The following is a 23,222-nucleotide window of genomic DNA, read 5'->3' on the forward strand; positions in this document are numbered from 1 at the left end:
TGTTTAAAAGTAAGTATCTTTTGGCATTAAAATGTACCCTGTTTAAAAGTAAGTATGTGTGTGTAAATGTATGTGTATATATAAAATTTTGTTGGAATGAATATGTTTATGTAATATGTAGTCATTTTGAAATAGAATAAAAATATAATGAATTCTTGTATACAAATTGCATATATCGTTTGTATACTACAGTAAATAATAAAACATTTTTGTTAACATTAAAATCAATCTTAAAATGATTGAAAGAAGTTGTATATGTTGTTGTAAATTATACAATCGATGGAAATTTTGTATTAAAATTTTTGAAAATAATGAATTTATACAGTCGATGGAATGAATTTTTGTATTATGTTTTATGAGTATTTTTAAGTAATAAGAAAAGATAAATATTGTTATGTTGATTGACAATGTCATCATCAATAGTAATCAAAGTGAATACTTTATTGAACGACATAAAAGATAACAATGAGTGTGAATCGATAGAATTAAATCAAATGTCATTCTAATAAACCCAAAAAAAAGGAACTTATTTCTTGGTGTTCTTTAGAGGACAATTTCTTTTGTCATGATGAACCATCTGTTCACATGTAGCACATTTTCTCTTAGGTTTCGAGATTTCCTTCTCAATCATCTCTTTTGTAGATTTTAATCTTTTCCCACGACTACCGTAGCCTTTGTTACGAATATCTGTAGGATTCTGAATGTCATTAACATCAGATTCTACATCAGGACCAACCACACCTAAAAGCTTCTTGAAATGATCTGCTCTGGTCGGTAGATCATGATTTGGACAGTCGTCTACGAATTTTTTTTCAACTTATTCTGTTCGTCGAGGTATAACCTAACTTTAACTTTGCTGCATCATGGCTCAAAAAAGACGCACAACGGTCAACAGTTGAAAAAAAATATCAATAGCAGTCATGTCGGAAGTAGAATCGTCAAAAGAATTATTGAAGCGTCTTTTCAGTAATTCTGTTGGAATGACATCCCTACGCCAACGTTTCAAAATGTACTTTTCAGGAATTTGTTCGATGCCATAAAACTTAAACACACAGAATATGTGTCTACATAAGATACCTAAATGTTCAAAATGCATACAAGTACATTTGAACGAACCATCTTTGGTTGAGTGTGTGACCTGGAAAATATAAGATGATTAGTGAGAATGTTTAAGTTGTAAATTTTTAGTGTTTAAATGCAAATGATAAAATGACAATTAATGTGAAAAAAAACATACCGTGTATTCAATATCCCTTATAAGACAATCGTAATTGTATTCCTCATCTTTGTCATCAACATCGACATCATTTGTTTGCCTAATAGTTATGTTCTTTGTTTTCTCGATAACAATAATCGTGTCAACACCGTTGGAAGATATCACATTCTTTTGGAAACAATTATCTTCAGATCTTGATATCTCCTTCTGAACCTGATAAAAAATCTTTTGTGTATATACATTTGAAGCATGAGGTTCATACGGAGTACGGGTAATGAATTTAGGAATAGTGGTGGCAGTATTAAAATCATTGAGAATTTGGTTATGTCGTTGTCGTTCCATAACTGATTCAAATGTCATCATAAACATGACAAGATAAGAACCGGTTAATGTCGTGGTTTGAAATGACCAATTCTGACTTTCAGACAACGATGTAGTTCGCATAAGATCAGACATTGGAATGTGCTTGAAAAATGCGGGGATCCAAGATTTTCGCAATCCATACATTGTATTCATCCAAGTGTTATCAGTAATTTTAAACTCCTCCAACATCTGACGCCACACATTCTCGAATTCATGTGGTTCCAGCTTAGAATTCCAAATTATAGAGTGAAAACGCTTTCGAAATTTTTGATTGGTTGTTGCATCTTCAATTGATAAAATCTGTATAAATTCATTCTGTTAGAATATGATATCATGAAGGTAGAATATGAAAAAAATAATTGTAGAACCATAACAAAAGTAAGAGTTAAACTAATTGATTCTGTCAGAATATGATATAATTGTATAATCATAACAAAAAGTAAGAGTTAAAGACACTGGTTTTGTTAGAATGAATTGATTTTGGTAGAATATGAGATAATGAATGCATAATTTTAAAAAATCATTGAAGAATGATAAGAAAAATTAAGAGTTAATGCAATTGATTTTGTTTAAAACAAAACATTCTGGTAGAATATGAGAAAATAATTGTAGAATCATACCAAAAAAATAAGAATAATATTCTTTTTATGCATACCTTATTTGGCAACTTCTTCGTTATATGCCACATACATAACCTATGATGTGCCAATGGGAAAACCTTATCTATAGCTTTTTTCAAAGCTGGATCTTGATCAGATAAAACCAATTGAGGTTGTTTTCTAAAAGCTTTCAAAAAAGCTCTAAGCAACCATTCATAAGAAACTCCATCTTCTTTACTTAAAAGACCAGCACCAAATGTTACACATTTTTTGTGATTATCGATGCCAATAAACGGAACAAAAACCATATCATACCTATTTAAAAAATAAAATATTAGTTTACATAACTGGAAATAATGATTCTTATTGAAAAGTATTAAAGGTTATAAATACTTATTCATGCTGAATGTGGCATCGATTGATACAACGTCTCCGAATGAATTGTAATTATACTTTGCTGTTTCGTCAGCCCAGAATAAAGAATTCAATCTCTTGTTCGACACTTTATACTCAAAAGTAAATGATGGGACATTTTTCTTCCTGTCATTCATATTGTCAACAAGGAATTTTGCGTCCCTCCCACCTATGTAACAATTAAGATTCCTCCTAGCATTCTTGAAATCAATAACCAATCCACCTCGAACCAAAGGACCAACCTGAAGAGCACTATACAATCTGTGTGCTTTTACAGGACCAATGTTTTGTTTTGAAAAATTATGAATGAAAATTTCTTGGGAATAATCAAGTTTTCTTTTTGAACGAGATAAGTGCATATTGCCTTTTCTAAACAACTCATGATTATGTCGCTCTACAAAATCACTCACGACATATGTAAGAGTACCAGGAATTATTTCTAAAACAACTTTCGCTTTACAATTCCTCTTAAATAAATCTTTCCTTCTTTGAGTCTTTTTATGCTGAATATCTAGAGTATCTAGTTTACTAGTATTCGGATTACCTTCCCGATTGCACACAAGATGTCTATTTGTAATAATCCCATTTTTCATTTTTTGGACTCTTCCAAGCCTGACATCAAAACCAGATTCTAATGCATATTTTCTATACATTGTTTCTGCTTCACCATATAAATTAAATTTTGATGAAACTTTTGGTTTGATGTCGTTTAAAACAATCGGAGTCCAATACAAGGTGCCACCAGGAGAAACATAATCATGAGTAACATGTGGTTGTCCTGCTTAAACATAGCAAATACAAAATTATTATGAAAGAATTATATAACTTTTATTTTGACACAATTTTATTTTTTCTGTAAAAATTAAAATGTACTGAATTGAAATTGGTACCTTCACTGAAATCAATATTAAACTCTGTATCTTCATGAGTAACATGTGGTTGTCCTGTTTAAAATAGAAAATACATAATCATTCTGAAAGAATTATATAAATATTATTCTGAAAGCATTAACTTTTTTCTGTAACAACTTTAGTATCCTGAATTGAATTTATTACCTTCACTGTAATCAATATTAACCTCTATATCTTCATCAATGAAGTGATTTTCGTCTTCATCATTATTTGCGTCCTTTGTATGTTCAGCAATGAAAGTATTAACATTTACCATTAAACATGTTTGTTACAATATAGAATCTGAAAATAGAATGAAAAATTAAACAAAATATCAAAAAACTAACCTAAATTAGGATTACTGCTTTCTCCTGTTTGAAATCTGTCATTATATAGTGTATCATTATCAGGAAAATCGAAATCTTCAATTCCATTGTCATCATCACTAGCCAAATAATGTTCCTCATAAATATGATTATTGACATCTGGTTCTTGATCGCCCATTGCTAAGAAATTCCGAGAGTGTTTGTATATGCTTTGTTAGTTAAAAAATTAAAATATTTAAAAATGTAATACAAACTAGATAGGGATGAAAACGGATTTTATGCAAATTAAAAGCCTTGATATTATGGATCATTGATAAAAATAAATGATTCCGATTTGATTTTTTTTAAAAACATGATAAAGGAAAAAATATTCATACGATACTATATTCACATTCCAAATATAAAAAATTCCAACAGTACATTATATTAACTACTTAACAATATTATTATGTATTACCACCGTCCCAAATTAATTGTCCACATTTGACTTTTCAAGTCTTTAGTCTTCAACTTTGACCTTAAATAATTTTTCTTTTGATAGACAATACTTGATCTAGAATATATGAATGGATTGTATTTTAAATGTTTTTTTGTTGTTATAAGTTTCATCAATTAATATATAACACAAATAAAAATATTTAAGGTCAAAGTTGAAGATAAAAGACTTCAAAAGTCAAAAGTGGACAATTAATTTGGGACGGAGGGAGTATTTTTTTAAAGAAAAGTTGCAGAATATTTTATTGACGAAAGTATTCTATTAGAATGTTATATAAATATGCATTACAAAACTCTGCATGTTATCGGAATGAAATAATTCTATCAGAATACTATAGCAAGTATGACTTATAAAACATATCAATTTTTGTTAACTCGAATCAATGCACGCATTCATAATTTTTGTTAACTCGAATCTGCTCTGATATTCTGTTGGAAAGATAACCTGTATGATCATATAACACATAAATATAGCAGAGAACACGAACATCTTATTAATTTAAACCATAATACTTAAAGAAAGACACATAGAATTCATCAAACGACCACTTTATTACACTGAACTGAAACTTGATAATACCATATAATTCATCAAAAATTACTTTTATTTTACTGAAATCAAACTAAATAATATCTAAAAACTACCAATTTGATGAAGTTCTTGTAGTTCTATGATTTCTTCAATCCAGAAGGACAATTCCTGCTATCATGACCAACTCCAAAGCATGTTTTACATCTTCTTATTTTCTTCACAACTTGATTCACCGGATTCTTGGGATCATTGACATTACCCAAATCCTTCCCGGGATTTTGATCATCGTTTTCCTGGAAGATTATCAGATTTAATACATCTGTATATATAAAAACAGTAAAAGGGTGTGTGGGGGACGTTTGAAACAAAATCAGGATTATCGTTGATAGATGCTTGTAAATATGTAGCAATACCTGGTTCCGATTTCCAGTATGAACATCCATCGAATGAGTAACACAAATTGATCGGCAGGTTATGTATTCGAGAATTGTGATATGTGTTTGTGGATTGGACGTTAAAATCGATTATATAGAGAAAATTACATTAAAGATAACTAAATCAATCATAAAACATTGCCTAATATAAAGGGATAAGATTCAGAATAAATAAGGAATTAAAATGAAAGATTACATAATTACCCTTATGGATTAAAAAAATTAATTAATAATTTGCTAAATTGTGATTGGTGCATTTAGGCACACAATACTTGTTGAAAACATTTGAACCTAACTCTATATATATATATATATTTGACTTTTTATTATTAATGATTATTTGCATCTATACATAAAATAACATTATTCTTTTTTTAGCATGTTTTTTTTTTGTTTTTATAACCATTGACATATTTCATAAATATGTTGTGATCATATTTTAGTTTTAAAAACATTAGTTGACATCACGTTGTCCGTCACCATTATTGGTTAGGTATTTCAATTTTTAAGCATGTATAAAATACTAAAACGAAAGATTATTTAATATAATATATCAAATATAAATATAAAAGGTTGGAATTACAAAGATTCGTATCGTGATATTTGAACATCGTCTTCTATATGAATTTCTCAAAGCCTTTCTTTAGAGTATTACTAGAACTTTTTTACTCAACAATTTTTTTAAGGTTAATGATTTATAAATAAATTTTATTATGTATATATACCGAGTTATTTATATCTTTCATACCACCATCAAATTTAACCTTGTTCATAAAATATAATTATGGCCAGCTATTAATTGGTTTTTTGTGTCCATGACAGCTCCAATAAGATTCCGGTCATCTTCTCCGTTCAAACATAAACTTTTAGAAGATCTAATCACAAGAACACATACAAACCAAGAACACACATGAGATCTCGATTTTTAGAACACAAAAGCACACATAAACCCAATTTCTTTGAAAAACAAACCTGAAAACTGAAAACCCATAAAATGATTTCTAAAGAACAAATACATAAAAAAATGAGTTCGTGTGTTCGGAGTGTGTGTTCTAGAACTGAAATTGTGTTTTTGTCTGCTTGTTTGTGTGTTTCATAGTGAATGTTATTTGAGAGAGAGAGAGAGAGAGAGAGAGAGAGAGAGAGAGAGAGAGAGAGAGAGAGAGAGAGAGAGAGAGAGAGAGAGAGAGAGAGAGAGAGAGAGAGAGATGCAATTTTCCAGAAATCATTTCGTGTCCTTGGGTTTTGTGTTCTTGGTAAATCAGATGTAACGTGAAAAACACACGTGCATCATATGTGTTCATGCTCAAAGACTTGCTAAAAAAGATTCAAAATTCCCTCATAAAGTACTTTTCAAGGTGTGATTTGCAAATGAGTGTCAAAAGTTAAAAGTTACATTTGTCCTAATTTGATTTGCAAAAGAACACATTAACCAAACGAAAAATGACATAGCCAAAAGGACTATATGCAATGAATCTTAGATTTAGGAAACTACATGGACCATTTATAAAATTTTGTTTTTATTTAATTTTGTTCTTCTTTTTTATATAACTTTTGTTAAAAATGGTAAAATAAAATAAAATAGATATAAAAGTTAATATATATGGGTTAGGGACCAACCATGTAAGAAATTAAAGCCATATGGACCATCTATGTAACGAAAAAAAACTTAGGAACAAAACTTGCGAATCCAGGAAACCATATGGACCTTTTGTGTAATTTTGCCTTTATTATTATCAAAAAAATCAAAAATTACAATATAAATACAAAATTTTGTATTTTACTTTCTTATTTTTATTAAATTCTTAAATTCCTCATTTACTTTATAAATCCAAAAATAAAATTTCGAATTTCCCAAAACATTTTATTTAATCTTGTTTTAATGAAAATTGGGCTAAAACCTGGTCTGGTTGTCTTGGGCTAAATAACTTATGGTCTCACAATTTCAAAAAGCCGAATTAAATAGATTAGAATCTTAAATCCATATCTATTTACTCTTAGAATGTTACAATTATTCCATAAAGTGTGTTGCTTAAAAGAACTATATTTCATAAAATATGATGCTAAAAGATACAGAATTATTTTAGAAAGTACATTACTAAAAACAACCTTATTTTCATAAAGCATGTTATTTCATAAAACATGCTGCTAAAAAACATAATTTCAAAATACGTTGCTAAAATAACCTTAATCCATGACGTATGTTGTTAAAAACATCATTCCATAAAGTATATTGCTAAAAAAAGTTATTCTAAAAGTATGTTGCAAAAAAAATCTTATTATATGAAATTTGTTGCTAAAAAACAATATTCCATAAAGAATGTTGCTAAAAAGAACCTTACTCCATAAAGTATCTTGCTGAAAACAATATTTCATAAGTATGTTGCTAAAAATAGCTTTATCCACAAAGTATGTTACTAAAAAACAAAGTATATGTTAATGTGACAAAGAAAGCGTTCTCTATAAATCCAGTCCACAATAACAAAGGAATGAAATCCATGTAGTCTTTAAAAAAAATGAATATCTATGTATTGTTTAAAGTAATAAATAATGCAAGTCATTTTTTTATCTGGTCAATTCATTTAAAAATCTGCTACTGTAATTTTCCATTAATTTATTCAATTAACGTCTTATTGTTTTTTAATTTTAATTTTATTATTTTATTAAAGCATTGTACTTTAAAGTATAATAGATTTGATACCACCAAGTCAAATGCCCTTTAGTATATTTTCTTTCAAAATACAAGGCTAAAAAAAACAAATATTTGCAATTCAAGGTAATCGAAGGTATTTAGGACAAACCTTTACATAGGGTTGGAAAACATCATCCCTAATAAATGAAAATAATTTTGCCACATTTCACTCTCTCATTAACTTGGATACATGTCATTTTTTGGTATTTTTGAAGAAATGTTCTTTCCATTTGTCATTTTCTCATTTTTTTTAATCTTTTTCTTAATTAACAAATCATATTTACACCTTAATTAATAATTGTCTTAATTGAAAACAACCAATAAATTACAATATTAGTATATTACAACTCATAGTATTTAATATGTTTCCTTTTAAATCCAAATTTTAAATTTTTGTTTAAACATTCATATTTAAGCTTTTTGTTTTATCCAACTCGTATATCATATAGACCTCATAACTAGTTTTACAATAAATGACCTATAACAATAACTTGCTTACTTATGATCTTCGAGCTTGATTCCATAGTTATGGAATTTCTAAGGACTTTTTTGGTTTTACTAAAGATGAACACTTACATTTAAATTTGACAAACTACATCTATTTCTTACATAATGTTTTTCAAGTATTTCATTTTTATATATATATCGACAATGTATATGTTACCTATTTTCTTTTTACTTATTAGGTACATGTAATTGCATGGACATAATTGATGGCACCTCTTCAATTTCTACCCAATTAGCAATTTAGCATATAACTTTCGTTTTTCTTATTAGAAAAAGGTACAATGCTTTCAAAGTGTAGTGGTGTACTTATTACGCATTGCTTAAAGCCTTTGTTTTAAACATTTTAAAAGCGTATAACTACTCTTGTTGAACACTTCTACACAAATAAAAGGTACAGATTCAGATTCAGCTACCAGCTTCCCAACTTCCGGCTTCCAATTTCCAACTTCCGACTAATTTTGCCAAACATACTGTGTCCCTAAAAACTTGGAATATATTTTGATCAAATTTAAGGGCTTTGTTAACTAAATACTACAATAGTTTCTTCTAAGTTAACAACGAAACTAAGAGAATTCAAGGGCATTATTTTATCGCCCCATTATAATCTCAAAGTAATTAAGTCAGAAATTAAAATAATCAACACGTTTTCAAGTCTCATGTGTCCATATCTACCTTAGAAGTAAAAACTTTTAAACAAAAAAAACAAAGAAAACCAGAAGATAATTAGAACGTGCACTTAAATCTCTATGGTCTAAAAAAAAGTCTTTCTGTTGGTAGCATTTGCTAAAATCGGATGTATAATGGTCAACCATATCCGTATCTAAAAAATCTTTTTACCAAATTCTGACAAAAATGCCCTTTTGTATTTAGGCAATCACCTTCAATGGAACACTTGCTTCTTCTTCATCTGACTTGTGTAATGAGGGCAAGGGTTTCTCGGGGGCTTTTTTCAAGAAACCCCTCGCATAAAGAGACCCAAAAACAATAACCTGAAAAAAAAATTATTTATTTAGTAACATGTTTTGACCTTATTATGCCCCTCTATTATGATGTAGATTATACTGTATTTGGTATACACTGGACATAAATGCCCTTCTCATCATAAGCATCAAAAATAGCAATAGAAAGGTTGTCATGTTTTGTCTTGTTTTCTCTTGCTATGTCAATGGATCAAAATTTTCAAATTTTTGTCACATCCAAAAAGGTGAAAAAGACATAAATGCCCTTTTCAGTCTAGAAAAAGATTGCCTAGTCATGTCAAAATCATATGTCATATGATATCATATCATATCATGTCAATAAGACAAAAAATTCAGCTTTTGTTCCCCAAAAAATGTGAAGCAAGGTGGGAGTCTCATTTACACAAAAGACATAAATGCCCTTGTCATCTAAAAAAAGGTGTAAATGGATGCTTACAGCTCCAATGCATTGTTCCACACTAAGGGGGTGGCCAAACCACACACAGGATAGCAGAATGCTCACTAACTACAAAATTTTATTAAAAAAAAAAAAGTTAATGGAGAGTATAAATATGAAGGAAGATAAATAATTAATTAATTATATATTTTTTTTATTTACTTGTCTAGTGGTCATTATAGTGGCAAATGTAAGAGCTCCAAATGTGCGAATTGTGTAAGAGATAAAGAATTGACTTGCTGTTGCAACCTGCAATTAAAAAAAAATTAACATATTATGAGATTAAAAAAAATGGTGTCCAAAAAAAGTCCACATTTTGACACTTGAGAGGTGCAACTTTAGTGTTTTTTACAAAATTGCCCTTGGTAAAAATGGCTTACAGTTGAAAGCAATGCAACATCAAAGAAACAATCCTTGTGGCGAGAAACAAAATCCATTGCCATGAGAAGATTTCCCTGCAAGATTAAACCTACCAAAATGGAAAAATAAAAATAATAATAATAATAATAATAATCCAATAATCTCGTGTAAAAATTAAAAAAAAAAATGTTTTCGAGATTTTATTAGTTACTTACCAGTTAAGCTGAGTATGCAAGAACAGAGTGTAGTGTAGAAAATTTGATTATAAATTCCCATATCATATCCTTTAAATAATTTATCTTGAAATGTGCTAGTAAACCCATCAAAACTGAGAAATAAAAAAAAAATATAAATTAAAAATATATCAATGTTTCTACAAAACTGATATGTTTTTAATTATAATGATGATTTTTCTGATCATTTAAGGTTAATTAAGTTCAGATAACAATAAGGTAGAAAGTAGCTACATATAAATTAATTATCAACATAAATGTAAGATTACCCAACTACCCTCACCTTCTAACCAACTGATTATCTATCTATTTATTGAGGTAGCAATGATTAATTAGGAAAATGATTGATGAAATAAATGTAAAATTACCAAACTACCCCTACCCAAGATAACCAATCATCAGGGACACTCCCCACACTGTGCTTTCCCTTCCTTTGTGGTAAGGAGTTAACTCACTTGCTCCCTACAAAAAGGGTAGAATAAATTCATTAGCATTTGTTGATGTTCTCCCAATTTTTTCAAAATGACAAGTAGGGGTAGAATGGTAATTACTGGGAATAGAATAAATAGTGAACACCCAAGGGTAACTAGTACAGCCAAAAAATAATCTGGCCCTTTGTACTTCTTTTGCATAATTAATGTTCCCCAAATCTACAAACAAAAAAAATATATCATGTAAAAAGAAGTATTAGCTATCTGTAAAATTATTTTTTATTTTCTTTTGAAGGGTAGTATTGTACTTTTGAAACTTACCATTACTGGTATCATTTTGGCACACTTAGCCAGGGTCTGAACAGGAAAGCTAACATATTTAAGAGCCTGAAGATATAAGTTAAAACAAGAATGTTAAAATGTAAGCATAAACACAAAGAAAGATTTGTTAGTGATAATAAGAATTAAGAATGAAAAGAACATATGACCTCATATTGACATGTTGTAGTTAGTATGTTAGATATTGATACAATACAGTACTTGTAAACTGGAGCAACAGGATCCAAAGCTTTTTTACTTGTCTGTGATGGAAATAAAAAGATAGATAAGATAAAAAGAATGTATAATGTGGTGAAAGAAATTTTATGAAATGTTGCATTTGTTGAAGAATGTTCATAACTTACAAGTAAGAAAACTGCAGATACTGCAGAAGTGGTAATTCGGTTACAGAAAACAAGAAATAACGAATGTTTGAAGAATTCATGGTTTGGACCATATGGAACTCTCATAATCTTCTCCTGCAGATGAAGATTCAAGAACAGGTGTTAACAATGAATCACTACACAAAGTGTTGGATCATGATCATCTCTTTTTTCAATTCTGTTGCCCCTTTTTTTCAAATCAAGATCATTCAATCTACCAAATGAAACATCTTGACAGAAGAAAAACATGGAAATAAGATTGGCATAAACTTTTATTCAAATCAATGAGTTTAAAGCAAAGGATTCGACTTTTTGTATGTTCAAAAATGCCAACTGTAACAATCATTATTGCAGCTGTGTATTACATCCAAAACCTCGTTTCCCCTAATTTCTTGAGTTTTTTCTCTTCGGATTGAACAAAATCAATCGTAAATCTAGTTGCAATTAGCTTGATTTAACCTTCGCGTACTCGATTTAACTTTACAACAAATTCTCCACATAACTCAGCTCGTCTTCACATGTATACAAACGATTACAGAAATGTAACTTTTGGTTAAACAAAACGTACCTGTAAGACACCATAGATGACGAGAGTAGACATAATTCCGACAACAGCGAAAGTACCCTTTAAGAATTTGTTCTCCTTGGCATCTACTAGCGGTGGGTCAGTCATACTACCATCCATTAGCAAAACCCCGACCACCGCCGGTTTCGAAGGCAGTGTAGGTGTATATCTACGACCAATTGAAATACAGAAAAACAAAGATGTTAGATAAACCCTAGGATCAATCAGAAACCCAGAACCATCGAGTGAAGGGCAAGCTTTTGAATTTAATATATGTGTAGTAAGATGACGGGATCATCGATGAGAAGATTAGCGGTTTCTCCGGCGAGTTCCTCTCCTTGTTTTCACCGGCGAGTTTCTGTATTTATTTCTCAAACCCTTTTAAATTTTAGTTTTGTGGGAAAGCGGACTACTTTTTGTCTGGAAGATGATGGGAAGCACGCCTTTCCGTCTCTCTTACGCTTATTTTATAGGGTCGTCTACATGACTATATGACTATAATCAATGTTTTTGTATTTATTCATTTTTTTGTAGTAAACAAATATTCGAAAATTGAAAACGAAAATTTGGGTTTTTTTTTTTTTTTTTTTTTTTTTTTGAACAGCATGGGTTTTATGTCTAATATCTTCAACAACTAAAATATGTTCATTATGAATTGCTATGTATTTGGTTGGGGATTTTGGTGGGATTCGTACGTGTTGTGTTTGGATTTGTTAGCTTATGTTTTCGAATGTACATCTTTTGCACGGTTGTTTATAGTTTGAGTTTGGTGTGCGTCTTTTCCTTTCAAAGTTATGCCTTCATTGATAATTTGCCTTTTGTCTTGTCGGTGAAAGCGTTTTGGTATATTCAATATCTAGTTGCGTATGTTGTCGGAGTACGTGGGATTTGATTGTGACGGTAAACAGGGCCGATCTTGAGGATTCAAATGTCCAGGACGAATCAGAAAAAAAAAAGTTTTTAGGCCCTAACGTATAACGAATTAAATTATATAAACTAAAGTTTTTTTAAAAAACGACAATAAACTTTATAGCAATAACATAGTAAAATCATAGTATTTTAACTAGTAATGACATATCGTAACAACTAACTGGGACCCATGAAATCTCATAACATTCTTGATATCAAATTGGTTGATCAACTCTCCATAGTCTATACTCTCTAAGATTTCGTTATCGATAGATATCATTCCCAAATCGCTAAGTCTTTATTGGACCATTGTGGAGCGTAAGTATGGTTTCAAAAACTTTAATTTCGAAAAGCTCATTTATGCATATGACACTGTTACTACTGGAATAGTCAATAAATTTTATAATCAATGCTTGATCGTGTATCTTCAACATGTGATCTGTCGCTTCTGGTTTCTGGTGCGTGATGGACTAGTCGATTAGTAGGGATCTAGACTATCGCTTTGGGTTCAAAATAATACATATAAAAATGGTCTCCCTAAAAAATTGGGTCATGTACAGATGTCCACTTTGCCCCTTTCAAAACCAGCCCTGACGATAAGTTAGTTTATTTGAAAAGTTGTATGTGTCACGTATAAGCTAGTTTATATTTTTAGTTTATTGCTTTATCACGATATTCAGTTTGGTGAGATTATTAAAGTAGCTTATAAGCTGATTTTTAATATATATATATATATATATATATATATATATATATATATATATATATATATATATATATATATATATATTGAGATAACTTAGTCATAAGCTCTTGGAACTTATTACACAAGTTTTCCAAATATAACATTATATATTCGTTTACACAAGTTTTTAAATATACTTTTATTTGTCAATTAGCTTATCAACTATTTTTTACCAAATGTTATTATTTATCAAATATCAACTAGCTTATCATATAAAAGCTAGTTTTTTAGGTTGCAAAACACATCACAAATGTGATTCATCGATTGTAAAAAGTTGTCTTGTAGTGCTTTTTGGTATTGTTTTTAATCGTACAGGTTAGTAGGTTGGTGTATTAGGCCATGTTCCCATGTTGGGAACATTTTGTTAGTTTGTTACCTAATTTAATGGAGTCGCACGACTATCGAGTAGCGTGTTGCACCTTTAATTTTTGTTGTTACTTTTGCTTTGGTTGTATTTCAAAACTTTGGCCTAATGTTCATTTTGTATCCTTTGTTAAGGTTGAAGATATGCTTTCTCCCGTTGCTTTACTTTATCACTATCGTTTTAATTTGATGTTAATTGTACCTTAAATTATTGTTACTCTTCCCTTTGAAGTTGGATCCATTCTAAGGACCCAAAGTTTTTTTTGTTTTATTGGTCGAGGTTCATTGATAAATTGATTTGTCTTTTGAAAGCTTCAAAGTGGAGCTACATGATGTTTCTTTTTGTTACTAGTGCAACTTCATAACCACCCACTACACGTCTACACCACCTCATACTTTCGATAAACCACCCCCCCCCCCCCCCTGCATTTCATAATCGATAACTACCCTAACCCTTACCTCCCACGATGGGTAACCACCCCCTCCACACCTCCTACAATGAGTAATTGCCCTCTCCTTCCACCTTTCATTTTCAGTAACCGCTAAACCATAAAACCTATATGACATTATAATCCTAAGGGTGTACATAAGTATTTTCAAATGGGGTTCTCATTGTTTTTAGTGCTTGTAAGACTAATAAAAGCCTTACTTTATGGCTAAAGAGGATATCAAGAAATTCAATAGCATTCCTTTTTTTATCTATCACCTTCTTCTATTCCTTATTTTCTTTTTACCTCAAACCATATCATAAGTTTCCTTCATCCTCATATCATTTTGAAACTTTCTTTATTTTCTTGATCCTCGTAGCATTCCCTTTTTACATTCATGTTTATCGCATTAAGAGCTCAAGTAAGTTTGATATATCTTTGATTTTTTTTTTTTACTTTATGTTCTTGATCCTTATAGCAATTTCGATTTGTTGTAGGAAGCTAATAGGTAACCCAGAAACTTGTGTTCATCTCCATCCTACTAGGCATGTAAACCAGTTTCACTGAAACCGAGTCTGGAACTGGACCGAAACCGAGTAAGCCGTAAAGTAAGAAAAAAAAAACGGATCAAATATCAGTAACCGGTTTGGTTTTATTCTACTAATAAATATGTTATCTAAGAAGGTGTTTGGAACTAGAACGAACCGATCCGAACCGGAAACCGAATAAATTATAAACTAATAACTGAGAATCAGACCGAATACCACTAACCGGTTTCAACCAGTTTCAGTTCAGTTCCGGTTTTGATTCGGTTATTTGGTTAAAAATATCATCCTACATCCCATCATCTTCTTGTGTTTTTGATTTGTTTTAGGAAGCAAACATATAACCTTCTTCCTTTTTCATCTTCCATTCATTATTTTTGGTATTTTTTTTAATTAATTTATTATAATACGGAACCAATTTATTCTAATGATTATTTCAAACAAAATTAACAAAATTCATAATTATATAACATAAGGTTTTGGGGGGACCGAATGGAGAAATTTGGGTTCCTTCCGCCATAGGGCTACTCTTTTTTTTTTTACTGATGGTACACATAATTAGAAAAATATACAAAAAAAACATCATCAAAGTTGTGAGGACCAAAATTAGAAGCTTTGTAATATGTCTATTATTTACTAATTTGAAAAATCATCTACAACTCCAATCAAATTCACATATTTATGATGTTGTAGTTTGCATAAGTTTTAGAAGCATCTTGTAGAATTTTATTTCTTATAATATCTTTTATTTATTAATAACAAAACATATTTTATTCTTGATTTTCATTTGTAATTTATTTTGTATTCATACATGTGTCTTACAATATCTTAATTTTTTTCATATAACAATTGCATTTCCATGGTTAATTGTGTTTCCATTTTCTATTCTATTTATTTTTTTATTATACAATAAAATCATTTTTCTCATTAATCTACACATAAAGAACGCCACTCCTATCTTCAAAACATTTTAATTAATTTGAATAAACGATTATAAAATTGCACACAAAGTCATCTAAAATATACAAAAGAAATTAATAACTCTTTCAAAATCATTAAAGTATCAATATTATTTTAATTTGTTATCCGGTTCAAAAAAAAATTATAGTTTGCACATGTTTAAACCTAATTAATAAAATATAAAATTATTTAAAACGCTATTTGGTCAAATGGGAATCACTTGATCGCTACAACCCTTCATTTCTTTGGAAACATCTATAAGGAAACTATTAACTGAAAATAAATTATTTGACATCCGCCAAAATGATGTTAATCTCCACGAAGAAAATAATAGCCGAAATAAAATTAATTTGTTGCTGCTGGAAGTGGAATGTATGGTTATTACTTATTAGTTATTAACTGGTGTTTTGATTAATTGCCCAAGAGAAAAATATAAAAACCAGATTGGGCTTGGACCAAACCATGCCTCAACGAGGCCCACCAGGACATTTATTGGGCTGGGATTTAGCTAGCACTACTACGTTTTTGTTCGTTTTCGGTATTTCTACAATTTACCGTTGCACAAAAATTAGATGTAATGAGTGATTTTATTATATTATTTTTGTTTACTGAATTTTCTTTTCATTTCATCAAATCAAATAAATTTTTCAGAAGCATAATTTGTAACTTATTTCTAAAAATAACAACACCATATTCTGATTTTATTCAAAGGTTCATGGCACATAACATATTAGAACTATAATCGATAATTTATGCCTATTCATTTACGAAATTACATATTAGAACTATAATCGATTATTTGATGCCTATTCATTTTGCTTCGTAACATCAATTTTTTGAAAAAAACAATCATTAATAATAACTTAATATTATGAATAATAGATATGGATAAAGAAAATTTGATATAACAAATAGTGTAATTACCAAAGGGCTTCTAGCCCAGCGGTATCAGGTGTTGCCCTCCCTCTTTGAGGTCGAGGGTTCAAGTCCCGTCGCGGACATAAGTGGAATAAGTGTTGTTAGTTTAGGAATAGATTAGATTTACCGGTTAAAAAAAAAAAAAAAAAAAAAAAAAAAAAAAAACAAATAGTGTAATTTAAATTCGGGTGTCACTTCAAGAGCAACTCCCCTGTTTTGGATAAAGAAAACAGAACACAAAGCCACGTTACAAATCGCATCCACAACAAGAGGTGCTTCTTTCCACCGCCTACCACCATGGATTCCGTCATCTTCTACCACCCACTATTCCCACCATTCACCACCACCACAAGACACACATCAACCTACGCACCTCCCAAGCCACCACCGCTTTCCGCCCACAAGACACTCACTTTCACTTGCTGGGCACTCGGGAACGACGACGGCGGCAGTGAGAACGGTTTGGGTTTCGGTGTTTCAGCTTCAGACGCCGGAGAACTGTTCCCTACGCCGGAAATTTCAGACGCTTTTATGACAGTCGATGCTGAGATAACCCCTGACACCGTTAATTTCTTTGTTAGCGATGCCGAGGGTGATCCCGATTGCCCCTCCGACGGCTTCTCCTCCGTCGAGGACGCTCTTACCACTCTCCGGGAAGGAAAGGTTGGTAAACAAACATCCTCATCACCATAATTACACTTCACTTCTGATTACCATACATTTGGACTTATTTATTACTATTGAAATCAAATCTTTAAAAGTTTGTGATCGTTGTCGACGACGAAAATGGCGATATCGAAGGAAACTTCGTCTTGGCAGCATCATTTGCAACTCCAGAAACCATCGGATTCGTGATCAGACACGGCTCCGGGATCATCTCCGTCGGCATGACAACTAACGATCTCGAAAGATTAAACCTCCCTCTAATGTCACCGGAAAACGAACACAAATCTTCAGCACCATCATTCACAATCACAGTGGTATTCTACTATTCTTCCATAACCATTTCGAAACATCAATGTGTCTTGTTCATTTCCAAAATTACTAACAATTCACTTTCTTTATAAGGACGCAATCGACACAGCAACCGGAGTATCTGCTTCCGATAGAGCAAAAACGATTCTTGCTTTAGCATCCCGTTCCTCCGGCCCTGAAAGTTTCAGAAGACCCGGCCATGTGTTTCCATTAAAGTACCGAAACGGCGGTGTTCTCCGACGATCAGGGCACACGGAGGCGTCCGTTGATCTTGTCAAACTCGCTGGTTTGGATCCAGTTTCTGTTCTTTCAACCATCGTGAATCCAGAAGATGGTTCTATCGCCCAATTGAATCGCTTACAAAAACTAGCACTTGATCACAACATCCCTCTTGTTCTGATCACCGATTTGATCAGGTAATCGTTCATGTTTTATCGACTGATTGAATCCATTGGTAAACGTGATTCGAATTGCAGGTATAGAAGGAAGAGGGAAAGATTAGTTGAAAGAGTTGCGATTTCTAGGCTACCAACGAAGTGGGGTTTGTTTGAAGCTTATTGTTATCGATCAAAACTAGATGGAACAGAGCATATAGCCATAGTCAAGGTACAAAAGTCAACAATTTTCAAAACCCTAAATCAATTTCGGGTCTAATGGTTCGGATCTTTTGTAAACAGGGCGACATTGGAAACGGGCACGATGTGTTAGTACGGGTTCACTCAGAATGTTTGACCGGGGACATATTTGGGTCGGGTCGGTGTGATTGTGGGAAACAATTGGAATTGGCCATGCAGATAATTGAGGAATCGGGTCGAGGAGCCCTAATTTATCTTCGGGGACATGAAGGAAGAGGTATCGGGTTGGGACATAAGTTAAAAGCGTATAATTTGCAAGATCAAGGTCATGATACTGTAGAAGCGAATCTCGAGCTCGGTTTTGCTCCCGATGCACGAGAATATGGAATCGGCGCTCAGGTGGTTAGACTCTCTGTATCAGACAGACACATTGTAAATGTGTACAATGTGTCTGTTACATATCACATATATTGTGTCCACTTAGACACATTATGTTTGATATGTATTACGTGTTAGGCACAATATGTTTGTTAGACGTATGTGTGTCTGATACAAACACCATTGTGTTGTATTGGATAATGATTTATTTATTTATTTATTTTTTTGTAGATGTTAAGAGACATTGGAGTTCAGACAATGCAGCTAATGACTAATAATCCGGCCAAGTTTACTGGTCTCAAGGGTTACGGTTTGGCAATTGTTGGTCGAGTTCCAGTATTGACACCGATTACAGATGAAAATAGAAGGTACTTTGAAACAAAAAGAACAAAGATGGGTCATATATATGGATCTGATATCCCTTTAATTAGTCCGAAAACATATAAAAATGACTCATCAGATGTGTCAGATACAAAGTTATGAAACTGACTACCATTTTGTTCGGACTATAATCAGATATGATTTTGAATTTCACACACATGTATCCGCAATACTATTCAAATTGATATATTTGTACAAAAAAGTATACGAGATAATCCCATATGATTTTGAATTTCACACACATGTATCCACAATACTATTCAAATTGACATATTTATACAAAAAAGTATACGAGATAATTTAAGTACAATCATACAATTTTGTGACTCTTCTCGAAATGTTATTTGTTTGGTGCCATTTTTGACACTTATAAAATAACCAAGAATGAATGTAGTAATAACCCTAGATTTCTTGATGACCCTCCAATCATACAATTTCCAGTGAGATTTTATATTGTTAAAACACAGGAGACAATCTTTAGATCGTTTTTAAGATTCTCATGTCGAATGATGTTACAACTTGACAAAAAGTATGAAATTGACATAAATGAAAATTATACTAAAACGATATAATAAAATCAGCTTCATGAAATCAAAATCCCAAAAACAGGATATCACCAATTCACCATATACACCCCATCATATTATATATCAAAAACCCTTTACAAAAAGTAAAAATAAAAATTTCAGAACTTAATGTAACCTTTGCCTCTTTCCAATTGTGCCAAAACTACTAGCACCAGGGCAACCTATCATACTCCCTTGAAAATTACTACCAAAATTAACATCACCAAAACTCAAAACACCACCACCGCTGCCGCCACCACCACCACCGGAAACCGCCATCATCTGAGAAGAACTCCCGCACCCCATTTCAGCATACGGTTGCGATTCTTTCATCAATAACTTAAAAGGACTCCCCACATCCTGTTTTTGAGTTGTAGGAATATGATCTGATGAAACCACCATTGGTGGGATGTGAAAAGCTTGCAATGGTGGCGGATTCCGCCACCTTGGAAGCGGGCCTGCTACAAGCAGTGTCTGCAGAAGCGGGCCCGCTTCCAAAACTGTTTGCAGTAAGTTCCCCTTTTGTGGCAAACTCTTGCCTCTAATCATCCTCTCCATCATCAAAGTAGCTTGATCCACTTTTGGTACGTTATAATCTTGAACAAATGGGGTTTCAACATTGATGTTAGAGAATTCGGGTGATGGAATTGGGTCAAAAAAAGAGTCAACGGGAGATGAGCTATGATTGTATGCATCCGAGAGGCTATTTGATTCGGTGATACTTGAATTTGCTTTAGCGGGTATCATCAATGGGCCTTGATGATGTTGAATTTGATCGTTGATGAAACAATTAGGGATTGAAGGGTTTGCGGGATTGAAGATTTGTTGATCATTTGTTGGCATAATCTTGATTAGTAGCTTTTGAAGTTGATCTTTTGCTTCATCTCTTTCTTCATAAGCAATCTTTAAAAGTTGTAACACTTGTTTCATCGATTCCGTGTTTCTTTTCATTTTTTCATCCGTTTCGGCTTTTACTGCTTCCAATTCAAGTGTCCTGTACAAAAGTTTTTGTTTGAGTTCATCGACGTTCTGCAATTTCAAGAATTTCAAGATATCGATTAGTCAAAAATTCAAATATTGTTTTAAGATTACCACATAAAATCGATTACACACAAATTAGAATAAAATGAGATACTGTTAAATTAAGTGTGACAAGTCAAAAGTGACTTTTATACGGTAAATGGGACCGATGATCGGATCCCAAGGGCCCATAAACACCTAAAGGCAGACAATATACCGATCAACCAACAATCTTGATGTGGTAAAAATGACATTTTGATTATAATATTTATCGTGTTTAATAACAATAAATGGTTAAGAGAAATCAACATCAAAGACTTCTATTGGCATAAGGACTATATATCATATTTTATCACTACATGAACAATAATATGATGGAGAATGTAAAAGTTTTCAAAAAGCCAAGAAAAAGTGGACAGAAAAGACACTTTTTTTATAGCTAAAAAAGGACCGTAAATAAATATATAACCAAATTCATAAAAGGAAATCAGAAATTGACAGTAAAAATGTACAGAGTGATGCAAATATGTATCGTACAAATAATTATTGCATGAATGTTTCTGATAAACAGAGAATGCAATAAATCTTTTTGCACATAAAGATACAATTAAACCACATTAATGAGACCAAAAATCAACAAGGATCTCACAATTGAGAATTTCAAGAAGAATCTAAAGAAAAATGTCCCTTTTTGTGTAAAATGGTTTCACAGGGTTTCTGAAGAACAGAGAGCGAGTAAATTCTGTTAATTTGACTAAAATTTACTCCAAAAATCATCGAAAAACTATTAATTTGACTAAATTTTACTTCAAAAGGGAATCCAAATGAACCATAAGCACAATCATATAACATATTGTCAAAACCCGAGAAGAGATACCTTGAAATCTGAATTTAATATATGGTTTAATCAGAATCTGAAGATCAGAAGATCACCATCTTAAAAAACCCATTGAAATAACTCCCTAATTAACGAAACGCCCATTTCAAAATTCAATTAAATTGATAATCAATGCAAGTAATCCACAAATTGGTTAAACCCCAGAAGTGAAACGTCGGATTTTGAGCTCAATTTGTAGTCAGTAAAACTCAACAATGGCGGAAAAACCAGTATTTATCGCGAAAAACAACGGTATATACTCAAGAACTAAACATCAAACAAAGAATGAGTGATGAATCATAACCCACCTCTTGATAACTCCATAAAGATGAAAATTCTTCCATTTTTTGTCTCGTTCTCTCTTTCTTCCGTGGTGATTGTGTGAAAAGAAAGCAAAATCTTGTGGGGGGGAGTTTGGAGAGAGAAGGGTGTTGAGTCTTTTATAGAACAGAGCTCTCAATATAAGACAAGACAATGGGGAGAAATTGTTTTCTTTTTCTTTTTGAAAATAAAAAATAAAAATTCGGTGGGTTTTATTTTTCTTTATTTTGGAACTTTTAGAAAATTTGTTCCATTTTTTTAGGGCAATTGTCTGTTGCTAAAGATAATACCTCTAACGGTTTTATGAATAATTAATACGGGGTTTAAATTTTACATTTTAACAAAGGTAAGTTGCCATTAATAACTCCACTCATTAAATATTTGACTTTTTTTTACCATAGAATTAGTTACAAATTTGAAAGTTTATAAATTATAAAAATTGATTTTTATTCGACATAAAATTTCTTTTGTAGTTTAATAAAATAATATTCAGCGTAATATATTTTATTTGTTATTTTTAACTTTTTTATGAATTTTATTTAATTAAGAGACAGAGTCAGAAAACTAGTGAGAATGTTTTAGGGTCGATAGTGGGGTCCACTTGCATCTTTCTATTTGCTGACATGGCTATATTTTATTGGATAAACGGGGTTGTGAACATGCAGACGTTATTGCCACCGTCTAATAAATTTGACGCTTTCTACTTCAAAAAAAAAAACGCTTGTATGATGTTTAAAGAATTTTTAAGAATGAATTGTAAATAAACTAAATTATTTAAACAAATTATAGAATAATGATTTTAATAAGTTTAACAAAAGAAAACAATGATTAAGATTAAAAGTAGTTACAAACAATTATAAATGTTAATATGGTATGATGCCTTATCTATCACGACTATATTGATTCTATCACGACTATATTGATGAATTTCATCTACAGCTAAGTTTAAGTTTGATGGTTTGTGTTATAATTTGGTTTTGTTTTTAAACCACTTTTTTGATTGCTGCTTAAATTACAATAATATCCAAGTCTTATAAAAGTACAATAAAACATTTTGATTTAGAATTATGATAGCTATAGGTACATA

At 31.3% G+C, this 23,222-nt stretch overlaps 4 protein-coding genes across 5 annotated transcripts; 1 reads left to right on the forward strand and 3 right to left on the reverse strand.

Moving 5' to 3' along the window:
• Window positions 1–526: 526 nt before the first annotated feature.
• On the reverse strand, window positions 527–3,759 carry LOC111921091 (protein FAR1-RELATED SEQUENCE 5-like). The gene is made up of 7 exons (XM_023916677.2): window positions 3,648–3,759; window positions 3,483–3,536; window positions 2,572–3,370; window positions 2,235–2,493; window positions 1,238–1,894; window positions 880–1,138; window positions 527–798 (listed from the first exon to the last, which is right to left on the reverse strand). Exons 1-7 carry the CDS (start codon window positions 3,757–3,759, stop codon window positions 527–529), a joined length of 2,412 nt encoding a protein of 803 aa, XP_023772445.2.
• A 4,948-nt stretch (window positions 3,760–8,707) lies between these two features.
• Window positions 8,708–12,627, reverse strand: LOC111921055 (UDP-galactose/UDP-glucose transporter 5B). 2 transcript variants are annotated; one of them, XM_023916645.3, is made up of 12 exons: window positions 12,178–12,627; window positions 11,592–11,705; window positions 11,397–11,489; window positions 11,230–11,295; window positions 11,029–11,127; window positions 10,860–10,939; window positions 10,460–10,572; window positions 10,265–10,353; window positions 10,047–10,133; window positions 9,885–9,953; window positions 9,347–9,457; window positions 8,708–8,946 (listed from the first exon to the last, which is right to left on the reverse strand). In XM_023916645.3, the coding sequence occupies exons 1-12, from the start codon at window positions 12,292–12,294 to the stop codon at window positions 8,878–8,880; spliced, it is 1,107 nt and encodes a 368-aa protein (XP_023772413.1). In that variant the 5' UTR covers window positions 12,295–12,627; the 3' UTR covers window positions 8,708–8,877. The 2 variants fall into 2 exon arrangements, with proteins under 2 accessions (XP_023772413.1, XP_023772414.1); XM_023916646.3 differs by having other exon boundaries at window positions 8,708–8,953.
• Window positions 12,628–17,241: 4,614 nt separating this feature from the next.
• On the forward strand, window positions 17,242–19,588 carry LOC111921056 (monofunctional riboflavin biosynthesis protein RIBA 3, chloroplastic). Its single transcript, XM_023916647.3, has 6 exons — window positions 17,242–17,705; window positions 17,804–18,022; window positions 18,111–18,433; window positions 18,494–18,623; window positions 18,695–18,991; window positions 19,202–19,588. Exons 1-6 carry the CDS (start codon window positions 17,340–17,342, stop codon window positions 19,451–19,453), a joined length of 1,587 nt encoding a protein of 528 aa, XP_023772415.1. The 5' UTR covers window positions 17,242–17,339; the 3' UTR covers window positions 19,454–19,588.
• A 332-nt stretch (window positions 19,589–19,920) lies between these two features.
• Window positions 19,921–22,275, reverse strand: LOC111921057 (uncharacterized). Its single transcript, XM_023916648.3, has 2 exons — window positions 22,123–22,275; window positions 19,921–20,946 (listed from the first exon to the last, which is right to left on the reverse strand). Exons 1-2 carry the CDS (start codon window positions 22,156–22,158, stop codon window positions 20,044–20,046), a joined length of 939 nt encoding a protein of 312 aa, XP_023772416.1. The 5' UTR covers window positions 22,159–22,275; the 3' UTR covers window positions 19,921–20,043.
• Window positions 22,276–23,222: the final 947 nt, after the last annotated feature.

This window comes from Lactuca sativa, chromosome 5 (assembly GCF_002870075.4).
Source record: "Lactuca sativa cultivar Salinas chromosome 5, Lsat_Salinas_v11, whole genome shotgun sequence".
Classification (NCBI taxonomy): Eukaryota; Viridiplantae; Streptophyta; class Magnoliopsida; order Asterales; family Asteraceae; genus Lactuca; species Lactuca sativa.